Source organism: Balaenoptera musculus, chromosome 10 (genome assembly GCF_009873245.2).
Source record: "Balaenoptera musculus isolate JJ_BM4_2016_0621 chromosome 10, mBalMus1.pri.v3, whole genome shotgun sequence".
In the NCBI taxonomy this organism is placed as follows: Eukaryota; Metazoa; Chordata; class Mammalia; order Artiodactyla; family Balaenopteridae; genus Balaenoptera; species Balaenoptera musculus.
The window spans coordinates 65,895,060-65,920,088 of record NC_045794.1 but is presented as its reverse complement, the minus strand read 5'-3'; the positions used below and the strand labels follow the sequence as shown (position 1 = coordinate 65,920,088).

General features: G+C 34.3%; 1 protein-coding gene and 1 long non-coding RNA gene across 2 annotated transcripts in view; one reads left to right on the top strand and one right to left on the bottom strand.

Annotated features, from left to right (window-relative positions):
• Positions 1–25,029, bottom strand: part of PTPRQ (protein tyrosine phosphatase receptor type Q) — a 269,344-nt gene that overhangs the window by 109,851 nt on the left and 134,464 nt on the right. The window contains exons 35-41 of the mRNA XM_036865712.1: positions 24,769–24,914; positions 20,668–20,836; positions 18,891–19,181; positions 18,353–18,628; positions 17,830–17,981; positions 13,409–13,550; positions 10,762–11,031 (exon numbers count right to left, since the gene is read on the bottom strand). Coding sequence (XP_036721607.1) covers positions 10,762–11,031; positions 13,409–13,550; positions 17,830–17,981; positions 18,353–18,628; positions 18,891–19,181; positions 20,668–20,836; positions 24,769–24,914 — 1,446 coding nt within the window. The remainder of the gene's footprint in view (positions 1–10,761; positions 11,032–13,408; positions 13,551–17,829; positions 17,982–18,352; positions 18,629–18,890; positions 19,182–20,667; positions 20,837–24,768; positions 24,915–25,029) is intronic.
• LOC118901913 lies at positions 5,631–10,805 on the top strand. Its single transcript, XR_005021491.1, has 3 exons — positions 5,631–5,647; positions 10,515–10,564; positions 10,717–10,805. It is a non-coding gene; the product is annotated as an uncharacterized LOC118901913 (long non-coding RNA).

The window sequence follows — 25,029 nt, the reverse complement described above, 5'->3', positions numbered from 1 at the left end:
AGGACAGGAATGGAAAATAGGGTAATAAGATATGCCCCAGTTCCTAAATAAGTTAATAAAAATGTTGCTTGAAGAACAGCTGGCTTTAGCTGGAGCTGGGATGAAGAAAAGAGTGGTTGCCTGGAGTCCACTTAATGAAAGGTATTAGAGCATCAGTGGGGTCAAGGAGAATTATGCAGAGTAACTCAGGTTCATTATTTTACAAAAGGAATTGCATTTAAAAGGACTTTTAAATTTATAATTTGATACCTAAGACAGAAATTCATAATAGCAAACATTACACTTTTGGAACTGATCCAGGATAAAAAACGTGATATGTGACTAGAAAGTATAAAATTTCCCAGAATGGCTTCAGTATTTTACAGATCTTACTATATTAACTCATAGTATTTTTAGTATTATAGGTTAAGTACATATTTGATAACAGAAATTTAGTTTTCCTAAATTTTAAAACCATATTTGGACAAAAGTATGTATATACTCAGAACATATACATCCCTGTACAAATTAATGAAATTCATATGATGAACCTGAATTTCCCCACTCCATAATGACTCTATTTAGATATTGTGAAATAATGAGAAAAACATTTTAATTCCAATAAACACAAATGATCGGTTGAATTTCTAATGTAAGGAAAGTGTCATAATACGGTAGAAAGAGTTTTGGATTAGTAAGAGTTCTGCTAATAATTAGTTAAAGCACACTCTCAGCAGACACTAAACCTCTGTGCTTCATTTTCCATGCTTGCAAAATGAAATGGCTGAATGGGGTTATCTTTGAAATCCAATAAAGATCTAAAATTATATAATTCTAAATTTTAAAAGCACAAGAATATAATTTTGTTTCATCATAGTCTTACCAGTAGTCTCTGGCAGAGTACTTCATATGTATTAAATAACTTAATCTTGAATATATGGATTTAAAAGGGTACCACACATGATATTAAGCATATCCCCACAAATGAACTTCAGGCTTTGAAGATGGAGTAGATATATATTCCCAGTTCCCTCCACTGAGTACAACTAAAACCTTGGACATTAAATATGAAACAAACGTAAGAAGACTCTGAAAGGTGGTGAGAAGGCAAAGCAACTAGGGAACTCACGACCCAGGGAACAATACAGTGGTGAGCTCCCTGGCTTTTCTTTTTGCCTTGTATATCCCCAAGGCCAGCAATCTCCAAATGCCAACCAGCTCAGACTAAAAAAGCCTCAGAAAAAGTCTCCTCCCTCTAACAGAAAAAAAACAGTGCAGCCTAGCAAGACAGAAAACTTTTAGACAATAACAACTCTACCCAAAAACTACAGAAAAAAGCTGTGGTCCCACTCCCTCCCATGACGACAAAGGTCAAATGAAGAACCTAGTCTTCTGCCTTTACTAGGCGGTAGTGAGGTACCTCAACCATCCTTAATAGAGTGAGGTAAAATAGGGAGCCAGAACTTTCACCCTTTCCAGAGGTAGTAAGTCCCCTCCACCGTGTCAGTGGAGAATATGTAGGAAGAATATGAGGCACTCCTATCCTTCTTAGTGGAAGCCTGGTGGGCAGCCCTCTTTCTCACGCTCACCCAGCATCCTCCCCTTGGGTGTCAGCAGAGGCCAAGTGGGGAATTTGGATTTCTACATACATCTGGCGGTAATGGAGAGGTGCCCTCCTTTTCTCTACCAGAGTGCTATCAAAGGAAACCATCACAAATTTAATATGCTTAATAGTTATAGGACTAGTCAAATCATCTATTTCATATTAGCTGAGCTGTGGTCATTGTGATTTTAAAGAGTAAGTTCGTATATTAACGCATATATGTGGAATCTAGAAAAATGGTACAGATGAACCTATTTGCAGGGCAGGCATAGAGACGCAGATGAAGAGAACGGACATGTGGACACAGGGGGGCAAGGGGAGGGTGGGACAAATCAGGAGATTAGGGCTGACATATATACACTACCATGTGTAAAATAGATAGCTAGTGGGAACCTGCTGTATAGCACAGGGAGCTCAGCTTGATGCTCTGTGATGACCTAGATGGGTGGGATGGGAGCGGGGTGGGAGGGAGATCCAAGAGGGAGGGAATATATGTATACATATAGCTGATTCACTTCATTGTACAGCAGAAACTAATACAACATTGTAAAGCAACTATACTCCAATAAAAAAAAGAGTAAGTTCATTTCATCTAAGGTAAAATTGTTGATATTATTCCCTTATTATCCTTTTGATGTCTGCAGTGATTTCATTTCTAAATATTGGTAATTTGTGACTTTTTTTTTTCTTTGTCGGGCTCGCTAGACGTTTGTCAATTTCATCTTTTTGAAGAACCAGTTTTGTTTAATTGATTTTTCCTACTGTTATTCTGTTTTCAATTTCACTGATTTCTGTTCTTATTTTTATTATTCACTTCCTTCACTATATCTTCCTTTTCTTTTTCTAGACTCTAGTGGAGGGGAGAACCTTAGATTATAGATCTGAGACTTTTACAATGTATGTATTTAATGCTATAAATTTCCCTCTCTTCACTGCTTTAACTGTGTTTCACACATTTCGATATATCGTATTTTCATCTCATATCAATTCAACACATTTTAGTTTACCATATTTCTTTATTTCTCTTGAGACTTCCTTTTTGACAAATGTATTATTTACAAGTACCACTTCTTGCAACTGATTCGATATACATTTCAGCTCCAACTTTGTATCCTGAGAACACTTAAACATAATTTTAAAACTCTCCAAAAAGAGATCTCCATGCCTCAATAGTTTCACTGGAGAACTCAACCAAATGTTTAAAGAAGAATTAACACCAATTCTACACAATCTCTTCCAGAAATTAGAAGAGATTCGTATTATAAAGCTAGTATTCTCTGATACTGAAACTACACAAAGACAGTGAGACTCATCAATAAGAAAAGAAAGAGGGCTCAAATCAACAAAATTAGAAATGAAAACGGACAAGTTACAACGGACATAGAAATAAAAGGATCATGAGAGACTACTACAAGCAACTATATGCCAATAAAATGGACAACCTAGAAGAAATGGACAAATTCTTAGAAAGGTACAATTTCCCAAGACTGAATCAGGAAGAAATAGAAAATATGAACAGACCAATCACAAGTACTGAAATTGAAACTGTGATTTAAAAAACTCCCAACAAACAAAAGTCCAGGACCAGATGGCTTCACTGGTGAATTCTATCAAACATTTAGACTTCTCTAAAGTTAACACTTTAGAGACTTCTCTTAGTTAACACCTATCCTTCTGAAACTATTCCAAAAAATTGCAGAGGAAGGAACACTCCCAAACTCATTCTATAAGGCCACCATCACCCTGATACCAAAACTAGACAAAGACAGTGAAAAAAAACCTCCGCAAAACTACAGACCAATATCCCTCATGAATATAGATGCAATAATCTTTAACAAACTATTAGCAAATAGAAATCAGTAATAAGTAAAAAGAAGTATACCATGATCAAGTGGGGTTGATTCCAGAGACCAAAGGTTTGTTCAGTATTAGAAAATCAATCCATTTAATCCACCATATTAACAAGCCAAAAAAGAGAATTACATGAACTTATCAATCAGTACAAAAAAATTTATATAACATTCTTAACATGACAATATTACAGAAAATGGAGAGCAAATTAGTGGTTATCAGAGGGTTAAGATGAGCAGAAGTACAAGGAGAGTGGGCAGGAGTTGGGTGTGGCCATAAAAAGGCAACATGAGAAATTATTCTCATTGAAATATTCTCTATATTGATTGCATTGATATAAATATGGTGGTTGTGATACTGCACTGTAGTCTTACAAGATGTTCCCATTGGAGGGAACTAGATAAAGGGAGCACAGGATTTCCCTATATTATTTCTTATATATACACGTGACTCTATAACTATCTCAAAATAAAAAGTTTTATTAAAAAGATTTACCACAGAAGACATGCCTTTCTTAGATATTTTACCACATAATTGTCTAAACATAATTTTGTGGCTGAAAGTTTCTACTTCAGGCACCCAAAGTATGCATACTGAGTGTTCACTGTGTCTCTATCACTCTTCTAGGCCTGTATATTGATTGACTGATTCATTCATTCTTTAATAATATATTTATTGAGTATCACTGTACGCCAGATGCATTCCTGGACACTGAAAATAAGGGTGAACTGCACAAAGGAAAATCCCTATTCTCATGGAGCATGCATTGTAATGAGGACAGATCCACAGATAATGATAATATAACAGAGAAAAGTAAAGCAAGAAAGAGGCATAGAAAATTCTAGCTGGGATGGGTTTTAATCATAAATAAGTTAGATCTTCTTTGAAGAGGTGGTATTTGAGGCTAAATTTCAAAAGATGAAGGAAGAGACACATACATTACTAGGGAAGAGAATGCTGAGTTGAAAAAGGACCTTACGGACCATTAAAATGACCGTGGATTTTATTCTTTATGATTTGGGAGATTCAGTAAATTTGTAATGAACAAATCCTTCTCCATCTGAAGAGATTACTGCAGGGTTTTAGGAAATGGCAAAAAAAAAAATCACTGTTTTCAGAGTCAATTTATGTTGCTTCCTACTCTAAATTTAGCAGAGTTCCCAATTTTCCATAAAATTGTATTCAAATTTCTGCTACATCTATACAAAGCAGAGTAAGGTCCACCTGAGTTATTCGATCTCACCTCCTATACTCTTTTCAATACAACACCCTCTAGTCAGGCTTTCATCTCAGCCTTGACTCCTTGTATTACATTCCTTTGTGCTACTATGTGTTTTCCCTTGCTGTGTCTTGGAATTTCTATTTACTCCCCTCTATCTATCTCACCATTTTCATGAATAGAGATGGGGTCACAGAGTGGCTTACCATAAGTGCTTTAGCATACCCATAATCTTCAGGTCTACCTAACCTCTGCCATCTAAGATTGCTTAAACAAAAAGAAGAATGTTCTTTGATATGTACAACTGACATTTTCTCATAGCATATTGAGGAACAACAAAAAAGAATATTTAGTAAACTTAGCTATTTTATTGATCTATATCAGGTAAATCTAAGTAAACATTAGTATACCTGACTATGAAATTCAAGTTCCAATACCATATCATCATCTTCTAATTAGGTTACTGAGTCTAAACTTCTATAAAGCAATTCCAAAGCTATCCATAAGCAACATCCAGTTCCTATTCCACCTCTTCAATACGGCCTTCCATAAAATGTATTTCTCCCGAATTCCTATTTGATTCAATCTTCAATCCACACAACTGACATATTTATGTAGGTTTGTGTTTAATTGCTTTATATTTATTAGATACGTCTTTACAATAATGGTGGAGTTATTTGGACCTGCAGAGCCGAGATCACCAATGCCATTTGGGATTCAAACTTGAGTCTTGAACCCCAAACACAAAGCCTGGACTCAGTAAGCATTACATGAGTATATACTGGTCAAATGTCCACCATACCACAAGTATAAAGGATACTTTTCACCTGATGTTCACTCTTAAGGAAAGTATTATATTTAATAATTAAGTCTGTAGGAAATATATTTTATAAAGCATTTGAACTTCAATTAAAGTAGCAATGCTAATAGCTATTTCTCTCTGATCCATGACAGGCAACTATAATGGCTTTTGTGCTTTCTACAATTACTGACTGGTAAGTAGAATGTGCCAATTCACTTGCTTAAGAACAAACAGGATCACACAATTTTCCTGCATGTTTGACTTCTCATCTCGACTGAGGAGAGCAATGTCACTGGCATGCAGACAAAGGAAAAAGTAAACTTCTTTTGAATTAGCACATTAATTTGCAACCTTGAGAAAACTTTTACCATCCACATCCACTCTATTAAATGGTACTTAAGAATGGTCTAAATTCTTATAAATGGTATATCTTATTTTTTTAAAAAAGCTGGTAAATGGAAGTTAGATTTTGTCATAATCACAGTTCGCCCAGTAATCTCTACACTGCTCACAGAGGTCCACAAAATAGGGATCCAAATAAAGTACATAACAAATACATTTCTTAAATAATTCTTAGGGGAATGGCAGTCATGGCTTTGTAGAAGAGGCTTGAGAGTTTACATATATGCTATTAAACAGTACACAGTTATTTGAAAGAACCAAGAGTAGAAGGGGAAAAAAAACAGGGATATTAAACACACTCCCATTCAGTGCTGATCCATTAATATATTTGCAAGCTCAGTGGACTTCCAGTGGGTCCATCTAGGTGCCTAATACCTCCTATTGAACAAAAAGCTAATAAAGAAATCACTGCTGAAAAGAACACCCCTAAAAACCACAACTGCGTATTTTACTTTCCCTCAATTAAGTTTTGGGCGTCCAAGGGATATAGCTTATTTTCCTCTTTTGATTCTAAATTACTGAACTTGGAAGAGCTTTGAATAAATCCAAACTGTAAAATTATCTTCCAGAAAAAAAGAACAAATTTTCAAACTCAATTTTAAATCACCATATTTACCAAGATTTGAAAATAATATGGAGAAGTGCATGAATTTTGAACTAATTTGAGATTTTAAAAATTAAGTCTTGTTTGAACTTGCTATAATATTTTTATTGGTACATATAATATACTTGGACAGAAAATGCTATTAAAATTACCAGGTTTGGGGGCCTTCATCTGTATTTGCCCTATTCTGACGTGTTTGACTGTGACAATGGAACCAGTTTAGACACTGAACACTAATCTCCTCATAAATTCAATCATAAATTCAATCATCCATGATGCATGTTTAACTGTGCCCAATATGACCAAGTTTACACTGAGAAAAATACCCAATAATCCCTGGAAGGAATGTTAAGGTCAGGCACTAGGCAGTAAGGGAGTGAGCCAAATTTGATTTTACTTCATGTCAAAAGTAAGTACAGAGTCAGTGACTCAGAGCTGACTTTACACTGTGACTAATCTTAGACCACCATAAATTAGAAGTTTGCAACAGCTATAAAACTGCTTCCATTCTGAACAATGAATCTCCAGTTCTCACTAATGTCTTATCAACAAACAATTCATGTGAACCCAGATAAAAGCAAATTATTTACCTAATAAAAACTGTAATCATAAATACAATTACATGCTAGATCTGAAAATTAATTTTAAAGATAAACAAATTATTTAAATATTTTTAAAGCAGCAGTTAATACTCATGTTTCATATGAATGACTCTCCTTAATTGAAAAAATGTTTACATTTGCCTGGGAGAAAATATCTATAATTTTGCCTGATGAAAGTGTGGAAATAATACATTGCAGTGGAGTAACACCCTTATGAAAAATTATGAATTTCATGAGAAAACAATTCATTTCTTTCTTTTACAAAAATTTGAGTGCCTAGAATGCCCAAGGCTCTTTGCTACGAACTGTGAGTAAAACAAAGACAAATAAGACATAGCCCCACAAGCAAAGAGTATACAGTGGAATAGAATGGTTCTCAAATTTCAGCACTGTCTCACCTCACATACCTTGTTTAAAGGAAGATTTGTGAGTTTTATTTTCCGAACTCTGATTCCACAGGTCTAGAGTAGGGCCTCGGGGATGTACCTTTTGATGCAGGGAGAGTCAGCAGTCCAAACTTTGAGCAACATTTGTCTTCAGTAGTAAGGGAGCACATAATACATGGTGCAATATGCCTAACACCTTCCTCATTCATTGGTTTAGAATTCCTTCAGTCTCCATTCACGCGATCTTTTAATCCTGACTTAAAATCTAATTCAAATCCTTAGTTAAAGGATTTTTTTTTTTTTAAAACAAAGACCTGTCCTTAAGTTCAGGTGGCTCTACATCAAGTGTATATACTTTGATTATGCGTCTCTGTTCTACTAATTGAACCTCTGCTTCATTCCTGTGACGGAGCAGTCACCTTGAGTACCAGTGGAATCAATAATAATGAGTCCTCTGCCTTGTTCTCTGAGTTCCGAACCTCTCATTTATCTCAGAATTACTGTCCTGTCTTTCGTTGCCAGTTCTCTAGGACTCAGCTCCCGTCCAATGATCAAGACCATTTCACCTGGTACTAGACCACCCTGATGCAGACCACCTGCCTGCATTTGAACATATTTCCTTCTCTCAGACTGTGTATAGCAATGGTCTGCTGCCCACCCACTGGGGAAACACCTGCTACCCCTCTCTGGACCTCTCTGACACTGTTTGCCTGTCCTCACTGCTACGTATCACCTGCCATCAAAATTCCTGGGTAATCTAGTCCAGTAATTCAGAAAATTTACAGAGAATCATCAGAGAGATGCTTAAAACTACAGATTCTTGGGCTTCATCTCTTGAGGCTATGATTCAGCCAAGTCTAGGGTGAAGTCTAGGAATCTGTAGTTTTAATGCTTAGCATGTCATTGAAGACTTAAACACACACACTCACACACATACACACACACACTTAAGCTGGGCTTTTAAGAACTAATACAATTTTGTGTGACGTAGAAAGGGAGCAGGACAATCTGATGGTGAAAAGTATTGAGTACGTTTAAAGAAGAGAATTTAATCAATTATTAGCCCATAGCAGGTGTTTAATAAATGTCTTTTGAAATGAATACATGAAATCTAATGCGCTGAATAAATAAAGTTTGGCTACAGGTATCAGTTATATGAAGAGATGCAGTGGAGGAACAAAAGAATGAAAAGCTAGACAGAAGTCAAGTCTAACTGGTGATGAATTCTGGGGTATATTTTGTATACAATGAGAATAAGTAAAACATTTGGAGTATTCTGGGCCATCTCTTATACATAGCACCTTTCATTATCACCTCTATGCTTCAGATACCTAAATCTCCATGTCTACTTCTTACCCCTCAGGTAATAAAATTCAACAGCCAACACATAAATGCTCTAAATTGTATGTTAGAGCCAATTCAATCAAAATAAGTGGGTGGAAAGATGGTACTGACAGGCAGGCTGAATGAGTATGGGTGATAAGGCCCCTTTGGGTATTATTACAGGAAGCAACAAGTCTGATATAAAATGGGGGCAGTCAAGTTGAAGAAGGGGCAAATTGCAGAGCCATGGCAGAGACTGAATTGATAAGTTCTGATTATATGTAGGAGAGATGGGAGGAAGAATCACATAAGAATATGAGGCTTGATCCCCAACTGATAAAGAACAGGTATAGAAAAGTGAGGAAGAGAAGGAGAATTCATGTTACATAAATTCCATTTTGAATATGTTTAGGGTTGATATACCAACCAGGTCCTCAGCTGAAATTTTCTAACAATTTGTGTGGCTGTTGGTGTGTGTTTGTGTGTGTGTGTGTGTGCAAGAGACAGAGAAAGAAGATAAAATGCAGGAGAAAGTAGATTAAATTGATGGAGTTATGTTCTAGAGGAAACACGAGTTTGAAACAAAAATGAGCAGTTAGATTCCTGAAAAGAGGAAGGCAATGACATTCCCAAGGGAGGCTATCTTGAGAGCATAAATAAAGATATCGGTAAATTTTGAAGGAAGGCAAATCAATTATCTTTGATGCTATTAGTAAAATGAATAATAACATCAAAGATGGATGATAGTGGGGGTAGACCATGTTCAGAGTAAGAGCAGAATTTTCCTATGGAAAATTGATTAAGTGTAAACAGGAATGTATAGTAGACTGTGGAGCAATTGGGAGAGTTAGAGAATAGCTGAACAAGATAGAACCATTTACATTTTCTCCAGCACTATTCATCAGCCAGCATCTAGTGAAAACAAACAGTGGGGTCCTTTCAGAGTTGGGAATCTCCTGGAAGATGAGTTACAGTGACATGCCTTGCGATGTAAGGAGCAAGAGATAGTTGTTGTTGAAACGCGTCCATTCCAGATGAACAGGTAAGACACTGAAGTCTCAAGAAATGTTGCCTTGAAAGGATGAGAAGAAAAAGATGCTGAAATCAGAGAGAAGGTATACCATGTCATGAAGTTCTGTGGTTTATAGCCTCAAAGATAGAAAAGTAGAGTAAAACTGGGTGATGCTGATTTCAAAAGGAGGAAAGGGTTAAAAGATATTTCAAAGATAAGGATGGAGAGGTGCCAGAGGTAAACAATTATGTCAGTACCTACAGTCCCCACTAGGGAGGAGCTCCAGTGAAGTGGTGTTATTGGGAAGGAATCAGGTTTTCATTTATATGAAGAGGTACAATATTAGAGAAGGTAGAAAATGAAAGAGATTCTGACATAGGGTGGATCACTGTTAGGGAGAGTAAGAGTTTTCCTCTTTAAAGACTAGAGCTTAGTGACCTAGATATTTTTATTCCAATAATACAAAAGGTGAAGGCTGGTATAAAGAGAAGGAAGTAGATGAAAGTGAGTCTGACACTGAAACTTTGGAATTCAGGGAAGCATTGCGAATGCCATAAATCAATTTAAAAAAAGATATATATATGTGTGTGTGTATATATATATGTTACATATTCATTCCCTATTTTAAATTACAATAAAGCATAATTCAGTAAGTTTGGTGTTTGCATAATAAGAAATAGATACTTGTAAAAACACAATGAAGCAGATTTTCTCTTTTTTCTTCCTTTCAGCCTCCCATTGCTATGGAGGTGGTTCAATGTACCACACAGCTGGTCCTCAGGTAACATGTGGGATAAAAAAGTATGTGTTATATTTTTTAACATTTCTTTTAAAGTTTTAGACAAATGTGCTATCAAGATTACAAAGGTTATTGACAAACGTAGGACACAGTCCAGGAACAGTTTTGTGTTTCAGGTTAGTTCTCTCTTTCAGGTAAATCACCTGCTTCGCATCAGTTACCTGTTTCACGTTAGTTACCTGTTTCAGGTAGCGTGCTCATGTTGCATGAACTTTCATCACCTTCACCAGCTGAGGTGGAAGCTCTTATTTTAAAGACATACGAGGTATTGGCGAGAAGTTTCATGAAAGTATACATGTGATCTTGGGGAGAGATTTTTGTAGCATTCCTTTCAACTGTTATCATATAATGTGTAATTATTCCATTTGCCTTTTTGGGTGGATCCCACTTCACTAAAGCTGACTGCCAGCTAGTTGCCATACACTGTACGTTCTGTACAACATCTGGAACTTAAGAGATAAGCAAATGCCCAAAGTTAAAATTTACACATATGTAGTAGATAAATGATTTCGTTATGCGATTGCTAGATAAAGTCATGTTTAGGAGTAGAGACAGAATAAAAATTTAACGTACCAACCTTTCAACGTGTGCTCAAAAAATTCTTAACATGGGCTGAATCAAATGGCAGTTGGCCCACTTTCTATGTTACCATATTAATCCTTACAATACTGAATCCATCACTGAACATTCTCCTACGCCCAAGCAGCAATCACATCCTCAAACCCTCAGTAGCAACTACGTAGGCAGCCTCAGGCTCAGGCAGTGGTTGAAGCCTGCCCTCTTTATCTCTCAGTGGGAAGGAGCAGTCTTAACCATACTTTATGATGGAACTTTTTAATGCAAAACGTAGATGTAGGTGCCTCACTGAAGTGGGTACTTCTCAGGGAAATGTCTGATTATATTATGTCCCCTAATGTTAGCATAGTTTTTTTTTGTCACACTAAAAAGAGGAAGCTATAAAGAAAATTTGCATATAGTCAATTTGTGGATTACAAACAGCAAGCAGTGAAAAAAAACAACTTGTCATTGTGCAAAACATAGTTATTTAAAGAATATTTAAGTAATCTTTGACTTGCCTACAGTTCTCTCCTGTGGCATAAATTTCTATCTTTACAAACGCTTCTTCCTCTGTAAGATAAAGGCATCAAAACTAAAGGAGAATAACTTAGGGGGGGTGTGGCATTTAAAATGAAAGAAAAGACAATTCCTCGGCTGATCCAGGGCTCTGGCAGTTAAATATGGTTAACTATTTGCTTTCTTATTTTCAAAAACATATACTAATACCAATAAATGAAAAAGAGACAGTTGATAATTTACTTAAGTTTAGATTATAAACCTGGATTTTGTGAACATCTATTTCACTGACTCTCCAAACTTAAAAACAATTAATTAGCTAGCTGATAACACTTCAAGTTGAGAATTTTATTTAACCAATCAGGGCATAGGATTTTGTGGAATTATTTTATTTTACTGGTAAAAAAAAAATGTATTGGTTTACATAATACTGTCTACAAGATTAGCCTTGATTTTTATCAATCTAATATGTGTGTAAATAGTTAAAATGTTTTTTTCTTTATGGGTTTAGCCTTTTTCTATAGTATCATTCAGTTATGATATGCAATTCCTACAGTCACGTCCAGTTTGCACTAGAGGTCAGAGGCTGACGTTCCAGTTCAGTTTCTTCACTAATTTTCTCAGCCCTTTTCATCTAATCTGCCTGAATCATGGCTTCTTCATCTGAAGTATGGGAACAGGGGCAACCGTAATGTTTTTTCTAGTATTTGTGTGTCCAACACTCTAATAAGCGCTTCATATGGATCTTTTCAAATATTTTTCCCAACAACCTTCTGGGTGGCTACTGCTAATGTGTGTTTCTTTTCAGTTAAAGATACAGAGGCTCAGAGGAGGCACGTGCCGCAGAGCTTGGATTCCAATCCAGACACTGACTGCAGAGCATGAACTCTTATCCACTATAGATACTACTTACTTAGCCTGTCTTATAGGCATGCCATGAAAATAGTATCAGGTATTCATAAATTAATGTCAAATGGTTAATTTATCAGTGAGTGGTCTCCAATTTCAATTTAGAGATTCACTAAAACAAAAAGAAATGCACCCAGAGGTATAGGGAAGAAATGACTAGAACAGGATCTTGCGCTTATTCAATAATCATTGACAAAAAAAAAAAGAGTGAAGAAGAGTTGCCTTTAAAAATATGGTCCAGTTGAGAGAAGGAAAAGTATTAAATCATTAAATCAGTTATAAATTAAAACTATTCAGTACACAGTGGAGTTATGACATGTAGGTGATGCACAGGTAAGTTGTTTAATTAGAGCAATGGTATTTCAGTCTTCATAGTCCCCTCCACATGTCACAAATGGACTATGGGAAAGTAAAAGCTCACATACTGACTAGTGCTCTTCAAATGTCACAACACATCTTCTTTAAAAAATTACAGATTTTTTTTCACGAAAATATAAATCAACCTGTTAAAAGTGATTAATGGTTCATTTCCCCTTTTTTTCCCAGCTGTCTCAGATGGTACTAAGAAGTAGGTAATTTTTACATATATCTAGAAGCCTACTTTGTGTTCCTAAACTAGTCTTTTATTTCAGCTTCCTCAGTTCAAAGTGAAAAACCATGCGTAAATATATATCTATTTGACTGCAGACAAGACAACCCAGCCTATCCTTAAAGCTCTGAAATTCAACTTCCCTTTGAATGAACAATTAAATATTGATAGTTAGTCACATAAACTGAGAAAGGAAAGGGAAAAGTGTTAAAATACAAAATCAAACATTTTAGGATCCAAAAACCATGTCTAACCTGATTCTTGCGTTGTGAATTTTACTACGTTACTAAATTGATTGCCATTTCCAACTTTAGTAAAGGCAGATATGCTGATAGAATAGGTGCTGACGGGTTCCAGTCCAACAAGTTTGGCTTCAGTTTGAAAACCTGAAATATTCTGAAAAGCAGAAATAAAATTCGTTGTCACAATGCATCATCAAAAAACTTATTTATAACTGGAAGAAATATTTAATACATCAAAATTATGTCTGCTGTGTTTAACCTATGATTTAGTAAGCACAGGTATTTTTTATTAAAAATTTAAAAATTAAACATTTTTTGTGTGTGCCCCAGGGTGTGCTCAGCTGATAAAGCAAGGATGAACTGGACACCCTCTCAGCCCTGAAGAATCTCATAATTGCCATTTGTTTTTAAAGCTGAAGTGTTTTGTTTTCATTTTGTCTCCCTGATGTTTACTTGGAATTACATACTGATTACTTCCTTAAAATTTGCTAAAATTAAAGTCCTCAATTGAAATCCAACTTAAGAGCAGTCAGTGGTACTTGATTTTTCTTGAATTCATCTAAATTCATTTTTTAATTCTCAGTAGCATTCTGTGTAAATTAATTTATTCATCAGCTATTGTATGCTAGGCACTGTCAATACAGCAGTGAATGAAACAGAACCTCTGCTCCTATGAAGCTTAAATTATGAGTTTTCCCAGATAACTCCTAAATTTCTAATTTTATGCAATCTCTTAGGAAAATGAAAAAAAAGAAGAAAACAGTTATCACAGTTGTTCAAAAGAGGATATTCTTTCTCATAGAAAATTTTACCATCAAATATAAAGCCTTCATTCAAAGAGAATTGTCCTAATAGAAAGAGTACTTAAGATTAATAGTTCCCTATGGAAAAAGAAGACAATCTCCTATGTAGTATAATTTTAAGAATATTGCATTATATCTAATCCAAAATATAAACTACTTTCACTTATATATTAAACATTTCAGTGGCAGAAATTTAGCAAGAATACTAATGCTCAGGGCACTCACAGTTAGAATCATATTTTAAATTAATCTCTTGCAAGTCATTGACATACTTTATGAACTCACTGTATTACACTGTTTCCTTTCATTCTTCCACAATTACTATTTACCAAGCACACTGTTAGATAACCAGGAGATTATAAAGATATATAAGACATGGTCCCTGTCATCAAGGAATTGTTATATTAATTAGAGAAATCTACCAACAACTGCATGCTAAGAAGAAATTAAACACAAGCAGGTAAATTTTGACTTGGGTTAGGAAGAGTGAGTAAGTACCCAGAGAAATGACTGAACTCAGGAGATTATAATAAAAAGTGTCAGTAGTTTATTGGATAGTGGAGAGACTGACAAAGTAAGTTGTAAGATGGAGACATGAGTAAGGAATATTTCTAAACGTAACAGAACTTTTTTACTGAATAAAAAATTTCTTTCAGTATGTGTGAGTGACCTGAGTTACCAGCAGACCTGGGTCTTATTTATCTCCAAATGGATTAAACTGGATTGACTGAGATGGCAGGAACATTTGGAGTGGTCCTGGAATTATTATGCCTCCACAAACTCACATATAATCTGAAAGAATAAAAAAGAAAAGAAAAGAAACTAATAGTTGGGACATAGAGGTAGCTGAAAACATAGAAAGGAAAACAGGACGACACACTCAAAGAGAAAGCCACACAGAGGGAGGAAAGCAGATAAAGAAAACTAGATGTTGAGAAAGGAAGAAAGATGGCATGAAGATACATTTAAAGGAATTTGAAAGAAAATAAGGTTATGAAAATTCATGGAAGACAAAATAGATGTAAAAGGGAATAACTAAAAGTAGTAGATTTTAAAGGAAAACTACTCCTTCCACCCCAAAAAGGATATATTTAATACTTTATGGTATAAAAATTATATTTTTGCTACTAGTGAAATTTCAATGGTAGCATTTCTATTGAGAAAACAGATGTCTAAAACTCTTAGAATATAACTTACCCTCATATTCAGGTAGAGGAGTACTGTCATTTTAGGCTTAGTGCTATTACAATGCTGAATGGACTTTGTTCTTTTTTTAAAACCATATACAAAAACAACAATAGCTACCGTGTTTATCATATGCTGGGGATTGTTCTAAATGCTTTATATAGATTTTCCCTTACAATCTTCACTTTTTAGTGGATGTATCTTTACAGCTCCCATTTTGCACTTGAGGAAACTGAGTCATAAGAAGTTAAGCAACTGCCCTAAGGCAGAACAATAAGTCTCAAAGTCAGGCTTCTAACCAGATAATTTGATGCCAGAGTCCTTAATTCATGACTCTGCTAACGGTGTTGATGGTAGAGATCTCTGTTCTGAGGAAAACATCACACATACACATCCACACTTCAATATACATACATGTTTATCCTAGGAATGATCACATTCCTAGAATAATAAAGATTATTATCTTTAAAATATAGAAATATAGAAAATGATTCCTTTTCCCCATTTGATACCTATTTACCAGTGGTCCATACAGACAAAGCACATTAAAAAAAATGGAAAATGTTAAGATTAGACTAGAAATAGATACTAGAGGGCTAGAGACTCAGCACCATTAATGGAATTTCACACTGCTGGGAAACAGATTCCACATTTATGAAGAAATACAATTTGAATTCTACTCAGCCTATCAGATTTTAGAGTAATATCTTGATTTCCAAAAAGAAAATCATTATTCCTTATGACATAAACTTACGCACTGCTTCTGATTTTTACTATTCCCTTTTTAAGCTACACATGCTATAAAAATGATTTACCATCAGTAATAAATTATAATGCATATAATATTGGGGACAATGTTTATGCAAAGTTTTTGCACTCTCCTTGCTGCAACTAAAGAGCATTCTAGTACTTCATTTGCCTTTGGAAAAAAAATAAGAACACTTTCTCAAATAAATGCTAGTTAATTACAACATATTTTGGCAATTAAATGCTAGAAATCATATAGGTATATTTGAGACCCTTTGTTACATCAGTTCTTTGGGTATTTTTCATTGATTCTGAAGCCTAAAAATGGAGGAGTGAAAGGGCATTTAGCATTGAAACTAGCATTGAAAGAAAAAGAATAATGATATATTTTAAAAGACCAATTAGTGTGGGATTACATGCTATCTGGAAAGGTTAACAGAAGTCCAGTATAAACACTTTTCTGAACAAGTTAAAAACATTCACTTGGTACTTCTTTTAACAACAAATACAATAGTCCCCCCCTTATTCACAGTTTCATTTTCCACGGTTTCAGTTACCCACAGACAACCATGGTCCCAAGATATTAGATGGAAAATTCCAGAAATAAACAATTCCTAAGTTTTAAATTGTGAGCTGGTCTGAGCTGCATTATGAAATCTCGAGTTGTCCTGCTCCATCTTGCCCAGGGTATCAATCAACCCTTTGTCCAGCATTTCCCATCCATTAGTCAGTAGCCTTTTTGGTTATCAGATCGACTGTCAGATAGCGCAGTGCTTTTGTTCAAGGCACCCTTATTTTACTTAGTAATGGCCCCAAAGTACAAGAGTAGTGATGCTGGCAATTCAGAGATGCCAAAGAGAAGCCATAAAGTGTTTCCTTTAAGTGTAAAGATGAAAAAAGTTCTCAATAAGGAAAGAAAAAATAATCGTATGCTGAGGCTGCTAAGATCTTCAGTAAAAATGAAGCTTCTGTGACATTCTATGAAATTGGGAAGAAGGGAAAAAAATGTACAAGTTTTGCTGTTGTACCTCAAACTGTAGAAGTTATTGCCACAGTATGTGATAAGTGCTTAGTTAAGATAGAAAAGGCATTAAATTTGTACAAGAAGATGTTTTGAGAGAGAGAAAGAGGGACCACATTCATATAACTCTTATCACGGTTTGTTATAATTTTTCTATTTTGTTATTAGTTACGGTTGTTAATCTCTTACTGTGCCTTATTTATAAATTAAACTTTAGAAATTAAACTTTATGTATAAGAAAAAACACAGTACATATCGGTTCAGTACTATTCATGGTTTCAGGCATCCACTGGGGGTCTTGGAATGTATCCCCTGTGGGTAAGGGGGATGAATGTAGAAATATATTACCCTTAAGACAATAACAGGTTTTAAATAGTCTGAAAAAATTTACTGTGTACTTTCCAGCATTAACAAAATGGTGCAATTACTTCCTAACTTATAGCTATCTAGAAGTTACAAATTCTAAATAAAACGCTATATGAAGTACTCCACTTCCATAGTTGACAAACGTTTGCTGTGTTTTCTGCAAGCATCTTTAAGTTGTAGGAAACCAAAAAGATTTTTTAAAAAGATGGTCCTTGTGTTACTTAAAGCAGTCCATTTTCCCCCTGCATGTCAATACTTTAATTGACTTTCTAAATTTTTGAAATAAATATATAGTGTTATCATCAACCTACCTTATAAAATATAGTATCAGTTTCATGTTCATGAATTTTTAAACTATATACTTTAACAATACCGCCTGGAACAGGACTCGGGCTCCATTTCAGCCATACAAGGTCTGAAGTGTAGTTGACTAAAGTCAAATTTTGAGGAGGTGCTAAAGGCACTGCAGGAAAACACATTATAAAACTTATATTCATAACATTTTTTAGCAGAAAAATATCATCGTAACTCTAGCTTCTTGAAGACACTAGTTAAGAAAGATTTATAAACTGATCATATTTTAATTTCAGAAATAAGGAGCATAAGTAATCATGCTTTTGTACTTGGAACTCAGTAGTTCCAAAGTAGCTTCAAACAGAACACTCTGTTCTGAAGCTCAAATTTTAAAGAAATGTTCAGCAAAGCAGATGAATATTGTCAGGCTGTTACAAACAGACAATCAAATATCCTTTCATTTTCCATGCTGTTCCTTAAAAAGAGAGAGCAAGTGCTGCAACAGTGAAATCATTGGAAGAAATATGGATTCTGGCTTACCTGACTCATCTGTGTAAAAGAAAAGAACACTGGAAGGACCCAGTCCTTTTATAGTTCTTGCAGCAGCAAAAAAACTATATAATGTAAATGGTGAAAGCTCGTCCAGTATTACATAGTTATCAGAAGTAACAAAAGAATAATTCTCACTTGGTCCTTGTAAAATTAAATCATAACTTATTATTGCACCATTTGGTTTTACTGGGGGATCCCATGATAAGAGAACTGAGGTAGAGGAAAGGTTTTTAAAAGTGTTGATTATTGGTGAAGTTTCTGGGACTATAAAAGAAAAAAAGAATATTAAATGAAACAAAAGTGATTAGCATCAAGAAGAAGAGGCTTTAATAATAATGGGACTTCATTTTTATCAACAGGTAGTTATTTTAAGAAACTTAGAGCTTACTGTGTTTATTGAAAGGCTAATTACTTAAGAACAAACAGAATCTATGTAGTGATAAGAATAATGTTTTCTATCAGAAAGCAATATAAATAAGAGAACACCAACAATCTGCTTAATAGGCAATAAAAGGGTCCAGCCTACCATCTTCTTCAGTTTTGATGTGTAGTTGGGCAGTATAGGTATCAGAGAATCCCCTTTCTGTTGATGGAGTGATTTTTAATATATAATCAGTATATTTTTCCAGATTATCAAAATACATGCTTCTCTCATATGTAACTAGAGGTGGTCTCACGTGGCGAGGAGTTTGCTGTGAGCTCAGAGAAACATAGTAGAAGACTAGACCGTTTGGTTGAGACGGAGGGCCCCAGCTTACATTTATTGCAGTTGACGAAATGGACTTGTAAGTCAGGTTTCCAACAACTCCTTCAGGTACTATGACAGGTAATGTGCAAAATATAAAAATCATCAGTCACCCTAAATAAAATATAAGTAAATTCACAAACCGGAGGATAATTGTTGAAATGGCATCTACTACATCACCTGCTCTTACATTATTTAAATCCACATGTGGTAACATCATCTACTACAAAATATCTTCTAAATAATTATATTAAAATTATATTAAAATCATTCAAAATAAACCCTGTCATCTTTAATATGTGTGAGAACTGTTTTATACAATATTTTCTTGGCTTTTCCTTCCTACAAGATGGAGATTATGAGTCTGTGTATGAGATTATGAGTATGTGATGGAAATTATGTGTATGAGATTATGAGCATGCACACATGTATGTGTGCATGTATACTCAGATATTTAAATATTTTGATAATGTATATTATCTAAACAATATTTTTAGTTTCTTTCTTCTAAAGATTATCCTTATTGTACATATGAAGTCACCCATGACCTCTCACTGGGAACAGTGCACAGTAAGTGTTTATTATTCATGGTGCTATAATAATAACTGATAAAACGTTATAGGTTGGTGAAAATCTTGGGAGAGATGTGCATTTAAAGAATGCCTGAAATGATACTGACCACAAATTGCACTAAACATTTTTGCTAAAGACTCCCCAAACTTGTATTTCCACATATCATATCTACTCTGCTGATCAATGAGTAAACAATTTAAAAGATTGTTCCAACAACAGGGAGAACATTCATTCCTCATACTTAAAGTATCTGTCAAATTTATAATCTTCAAATAATAAACATGGAATTCTACTCTCAGCAGAAATTTAGGTCAGTATCATTTCTCAGTAAGAGGACTAATCTTTTAAAAATAAATGGACCATAGAAACAACCACAAGAAGAAACAGACAATGATCCACGTATCATCGTATTCTTGAAACTGAAACCTAAAAAACAGCAAGAGCTTCAGTCATTATAGTTTTCTGAATACTCCACACAAACAGGATTCTGCAGAAGCCACAAATGAGAAACTTCCAGAGTTAAAAAAAAGATATTTTGGACATATTAGTCACAAACACAGTAAGAACAAAGATGCTGCATAAAATCCTTTGTGGGTTCAAAGACTGAAAAGGACACAAGTTGCTAGAGAGAAAAAAATGTCATTTCTAGAGCGAATGGATATTAAGTATTGGAAAATCCATCCACATACGCAACGGTTTTTTTCATGCCCATAACCGATGGCTGTGACATCTTTTGAAGCAATGAAAGTGACAGAATTTTTATAAATGGATGGTAGCAGTTTCCAGGAATAGAAAAGGCTGTTACTATTGTAATAGGTTTATAGCTATATTAAATGCATTTTCAAACTTTTATGACTGGTTAAATGTGCCTAAATAAAACACAGATTTTATTACCAATACATACAAATAGAAAAAGATTCTGAAATAATTATAAAGTTTTAATTTAATCCTATTAAACATTAATGAATGCTTTTCATTTACATACTGTCTTGATCTGTGTATACTTGAACTATGTCACTGCTTTTATTCCCATTTCCAACTGAAGTACTTGCTGTTACCCAAAATGTATAGTAGCTGAATATTGCCAGTTTATCTATTATTGCAGATACGGTCATATTGTCAAAGTCATTGGTTACTTCATGGAGTGTAAAATTCTGAAAAATAAACATATCGTTTTAATTGTTCAGAATATATTTTTAGTATACATGAGCATTTCAAAGTAATTATTATTCATGGATTGGTTGCCTCAGTATTTTAATATGTTAATTTTTGAGGAAAATAAACAAAGAACTTTTTTATTGCAATAATTAAACTGGAAATATGTTTGTACTAAAAGAGGAATCGATGGTAGCAGTTTTATTAAATCAACATACAGAGTAGCAAAAACTCCAAGCTTAGCCGCAGTGAGGAAGGTCTAGTGGTGAACTGGAAATGCTACAATGTGCTGACCAGTGTCAGTTTCCCTTATGAAACATTCAAGTATTTTTCAAAACATTGACTATATATTTTTAAACAAGTTTGGGAGTATTATAAAAATTTTAAGTTTTTTCTTCCTGTTAACAATGTAGGAATTATAAAAGTGTTCACCTCTTTCTATGAACTCAAATGGTTATTATTCATCTTTCATAGACCCTCTTTTTTTCTACAATCATGTAGAGAAATGGGAAGACAGTTGGATACACTCTCATATGTGCTGAGTAAGAGAAATTTTAAAATTCTCTTGCCTGACTCTAGTTATATTTGTCCCAAGGCATTTTTTGATAATTAAGGAATTACAATCATCCCTTCCTTGACCAAATTTTAAACACAAAACACAAAGTCAAAATCAATTCTAAAATAAAGGAAAACAGACTTTTTAAAAAGTCATGTAGGTAATTAAATATGAATTAAGTATGAATAATTTTATAATAATGCCTACTTATACTGAGAAATCTGAATCTTTCCAATCTGCACAAAGCCCTTAGAGTCCAAAGACCTGCATTCAATTCTGGCAATAGCTCTGGATAAATCATCTGATCACAAAGCTTCTCCAACTGTAAAATGGGAATAATCATTTCCACTTCACAGAGGGCTTTTCAGGATTAGATAATATAAAGCATATAAAACAATACCATCTCCGGCACACAATAAAAAACCGATAATTAGTAAAAAGTTCATTAAAATTAGTAACATAGGATAATCAATTTGACTAAAATTTATAGTTATCGTGGTTCTGCAATGTATCAACAAACTAAATTCAGCAAATTTTTGTGGTTCTTTCCCAGTATAGGGAGTGGGGGAGAGTGTCAGAAAAGATCTATTTTACTTTTGTGGTGACTTATTTAGGAACAGACAAGTTAAAACATATTTAATCTCACACAAAATATGATCTGTGAACTTTAATATCTTCCAACACATCTACCTTACACATGGCATAACTGGCTTACATAAATTCTCTCTTAAAATATTAATAGAGCTTTTTGATTTTTCTTTGCTATAAAATTTATTCCAACTACCTATGACCTACCTTGATGACAATATTAAGTAACAAATTATTTTTAATCACCCAGAAGTTATTCATGCTGAGTGTGAGTAAACATGCACAGACATGTAACAAATTTAGAATTACACCAATTATCCAGATGATTATTCCATTCATCTATTTATTTTTGGAAAAAATGTCTTGTGGCTCAAATTATCTAATTAAGGTTTATTCTTTGTGTGTATGAATACAGTCAGAAGGTATTTAGTAAAAACTTCTCAAATTTGATTAATCAACCAGTACTCATTTAACACTTTTTAATAAAAGACACTATGTCAGGCAAACTGAGGAGACATAAGTGGGTAAATGTTAAAATGTAGAAGAGTTAATAGACTATACAAAACACAATATACCACAATTGGAGGAGGGACAAGGTGTATTGCCAAGTAGTAGCAAAGAGATTAAATTCCACAAAGTCAGAAGAAGGAAAGATCACAACAAACTCAAGTGCTCCAAAATTATAACTAAGTACTGAAAATAATGTTGATCTGTTATAAGAATTTTATGTTCTATGATTAAAACAGTTATTGAGCATTATCATACCGTACCAGAGGACTTCAGGGGGTGGAAAGACAAGCGCCACACACACCTCTTTTCTTCATGTTATTTGCTATGGGATGAGGGAGCTAAGGTAAGTAGCAGATACCAGGAATAGAAAGCAGAATATGATGTGCCATGCATGAGATATGCTACAAAGTTCTATGGGAAGAAGAAAGAGAAGGAAGAAAACAGCTGTATATCTACTCTGCTATATAATTTTCATTTTGAGGATTTCTTCTATTCTACCAATCCAAAATAGAAAATTAGGTAGTGAAGATTTTTATGCTATATTTAACATTAACTTCAGAAATAAATTAAAGCACGGATGAACTTCAAGGAATATAAGAAATGTTTTAACATCATTAGCCTGTGTGCCCTCTTGCAGCTGTCACATTTAAAAGCACTCTTAAGGTAATTTAATAAAAGATTATATTTTCTAAGATAGATGAACTGCAAATGGTATCATTATACTCAGGTTTGAATAAGAAGGTTCATAAAATCATGTTGAAATCATAGTTAAACATTTACACTTGATTACCTAGATGTGGACAAAGAGAACCAAAATTGAATCAGAGACAAGCCATAAAGTAAACTGTACAGAGGCAAAACCTTTGCTAAGATTCAGAACTACTGAATTTTGAATACTGAATATTGGTTAAATGCATGAAAAATATCTGCAATTTGAATGGCCTCTATGACATAATAATGACCCATTATCAAATTTATAAACACATTGTGGTAAAAAAAAATAAATTGCACACTGATCCCCATTCTTCCCCAAATACAGCAGAACAAAAAGGAACAGCAAAAATTGCTTGATGTACAGAGTTAAACAAACAAACAGATCCTCTTTTCGTATGCAGTCCCACTCTGAGAGGGCCTTGAGCAGAATATAAAAATAGAACCAACCTCTGGACTGTCTTTTACTCACTGCTGAGGAAGGCCTAAGACAGCCTGCAAAGTTCTGCTCTGACCTTATTCATTAGCCTAAACTGTACTAAAGCAAGTCATACTTTAGTCCCAGAGATTTCTGCTCACAAGAACTAACTCTAGTGGCTACACGTGGGTTGTTAATCACAAATGGAATTAGGCAACTTAGAATTAATAAGACTTATCTCTGTCCTCCTTCTGCTTAAAAGGATGCAAACACTTAATAATGGTCAGAGTCATAAGCAACATGCAGTCAACAGTTCCTATCAGTAAGGTACATATTCTGTAAATTGCAGTATTTCTTCTAAATCAGTGTTTTCCAAGTTATATTCCAGCTCTCCCCATTCCTGATTCAATCACAACCAGTCCAGTTTTAATCTTTTCATCTACTAGAGTTCTGTGAAATAGTTAGTTTGGAGAAATAAAGGAATTTGGCTGAAAAATTAAAACTATTTCTCTAAACGAAATGCACTTCAGCTATTTTTATAACTGTTATTGTTCATATCTCAGAAAGTGTCCATCTGCAAAGTGTGCGACCCTATAACCTTGCATACCTCAAGTTAAATAAGCACATTTTAATAGTTTCATTACATCTGATACGAAGTAATGATGATGATGATGATGATAAGCCCTCCTGCTAACAACTGAAAACACGTTTAGAATCGAAGAAAAACACACAAACGCATCCAAACATGAAAACTATTTATATTATATACAAACAAAAAGAAATTTTTTTTTAGCTGAGAAATAATTGAGGGTAGATGAAACCATTAACTCTCTAGTGAACACTTCTTGGAGAAGAGGCACTCAGGGCCATATTTATATACAGAATTTTTAAAAGGTGGCAGCTTCATTGTTGGTAACACATTTGAAGCTGACAGAGAAACATGTGTGTGTTTGAGTATATGTGTGCATGCACAGACAGTTTAAAATGTATTTATTTCTCCACCACATTTTTCTATGTCAATGGCAGTTCTATAAAATGTCTACACAAAATTCTAAATGTAAGATAAGCAACTTTTTCTACCATGCCAAGTCTTTATCAACAGAGCTGAAGGATGTAAGTAAAGAAGCAGGAGGAAACTCAGGTCTTACCTGCACAAAAGTACCTGAAGTATTTCTGTAATAAACAGAATAATATTGTATAATCCCATTAGGTTTTGAAGGAGGCGTCCAAAAAAGAAGTACTGATGAAGAACTGAGGTTTGCATAATGAACATCTTTGGGAGGATCACTTGGTGCTAGAAAACAAATGATTGAACAAAAAACTGTACTTGTGTCTCTAAAAAATGTGTGAAATGTTCTAAATGTTACCTGCCTTTGATTAGTTATGATAATTGCTTAAAAACTAAGAAT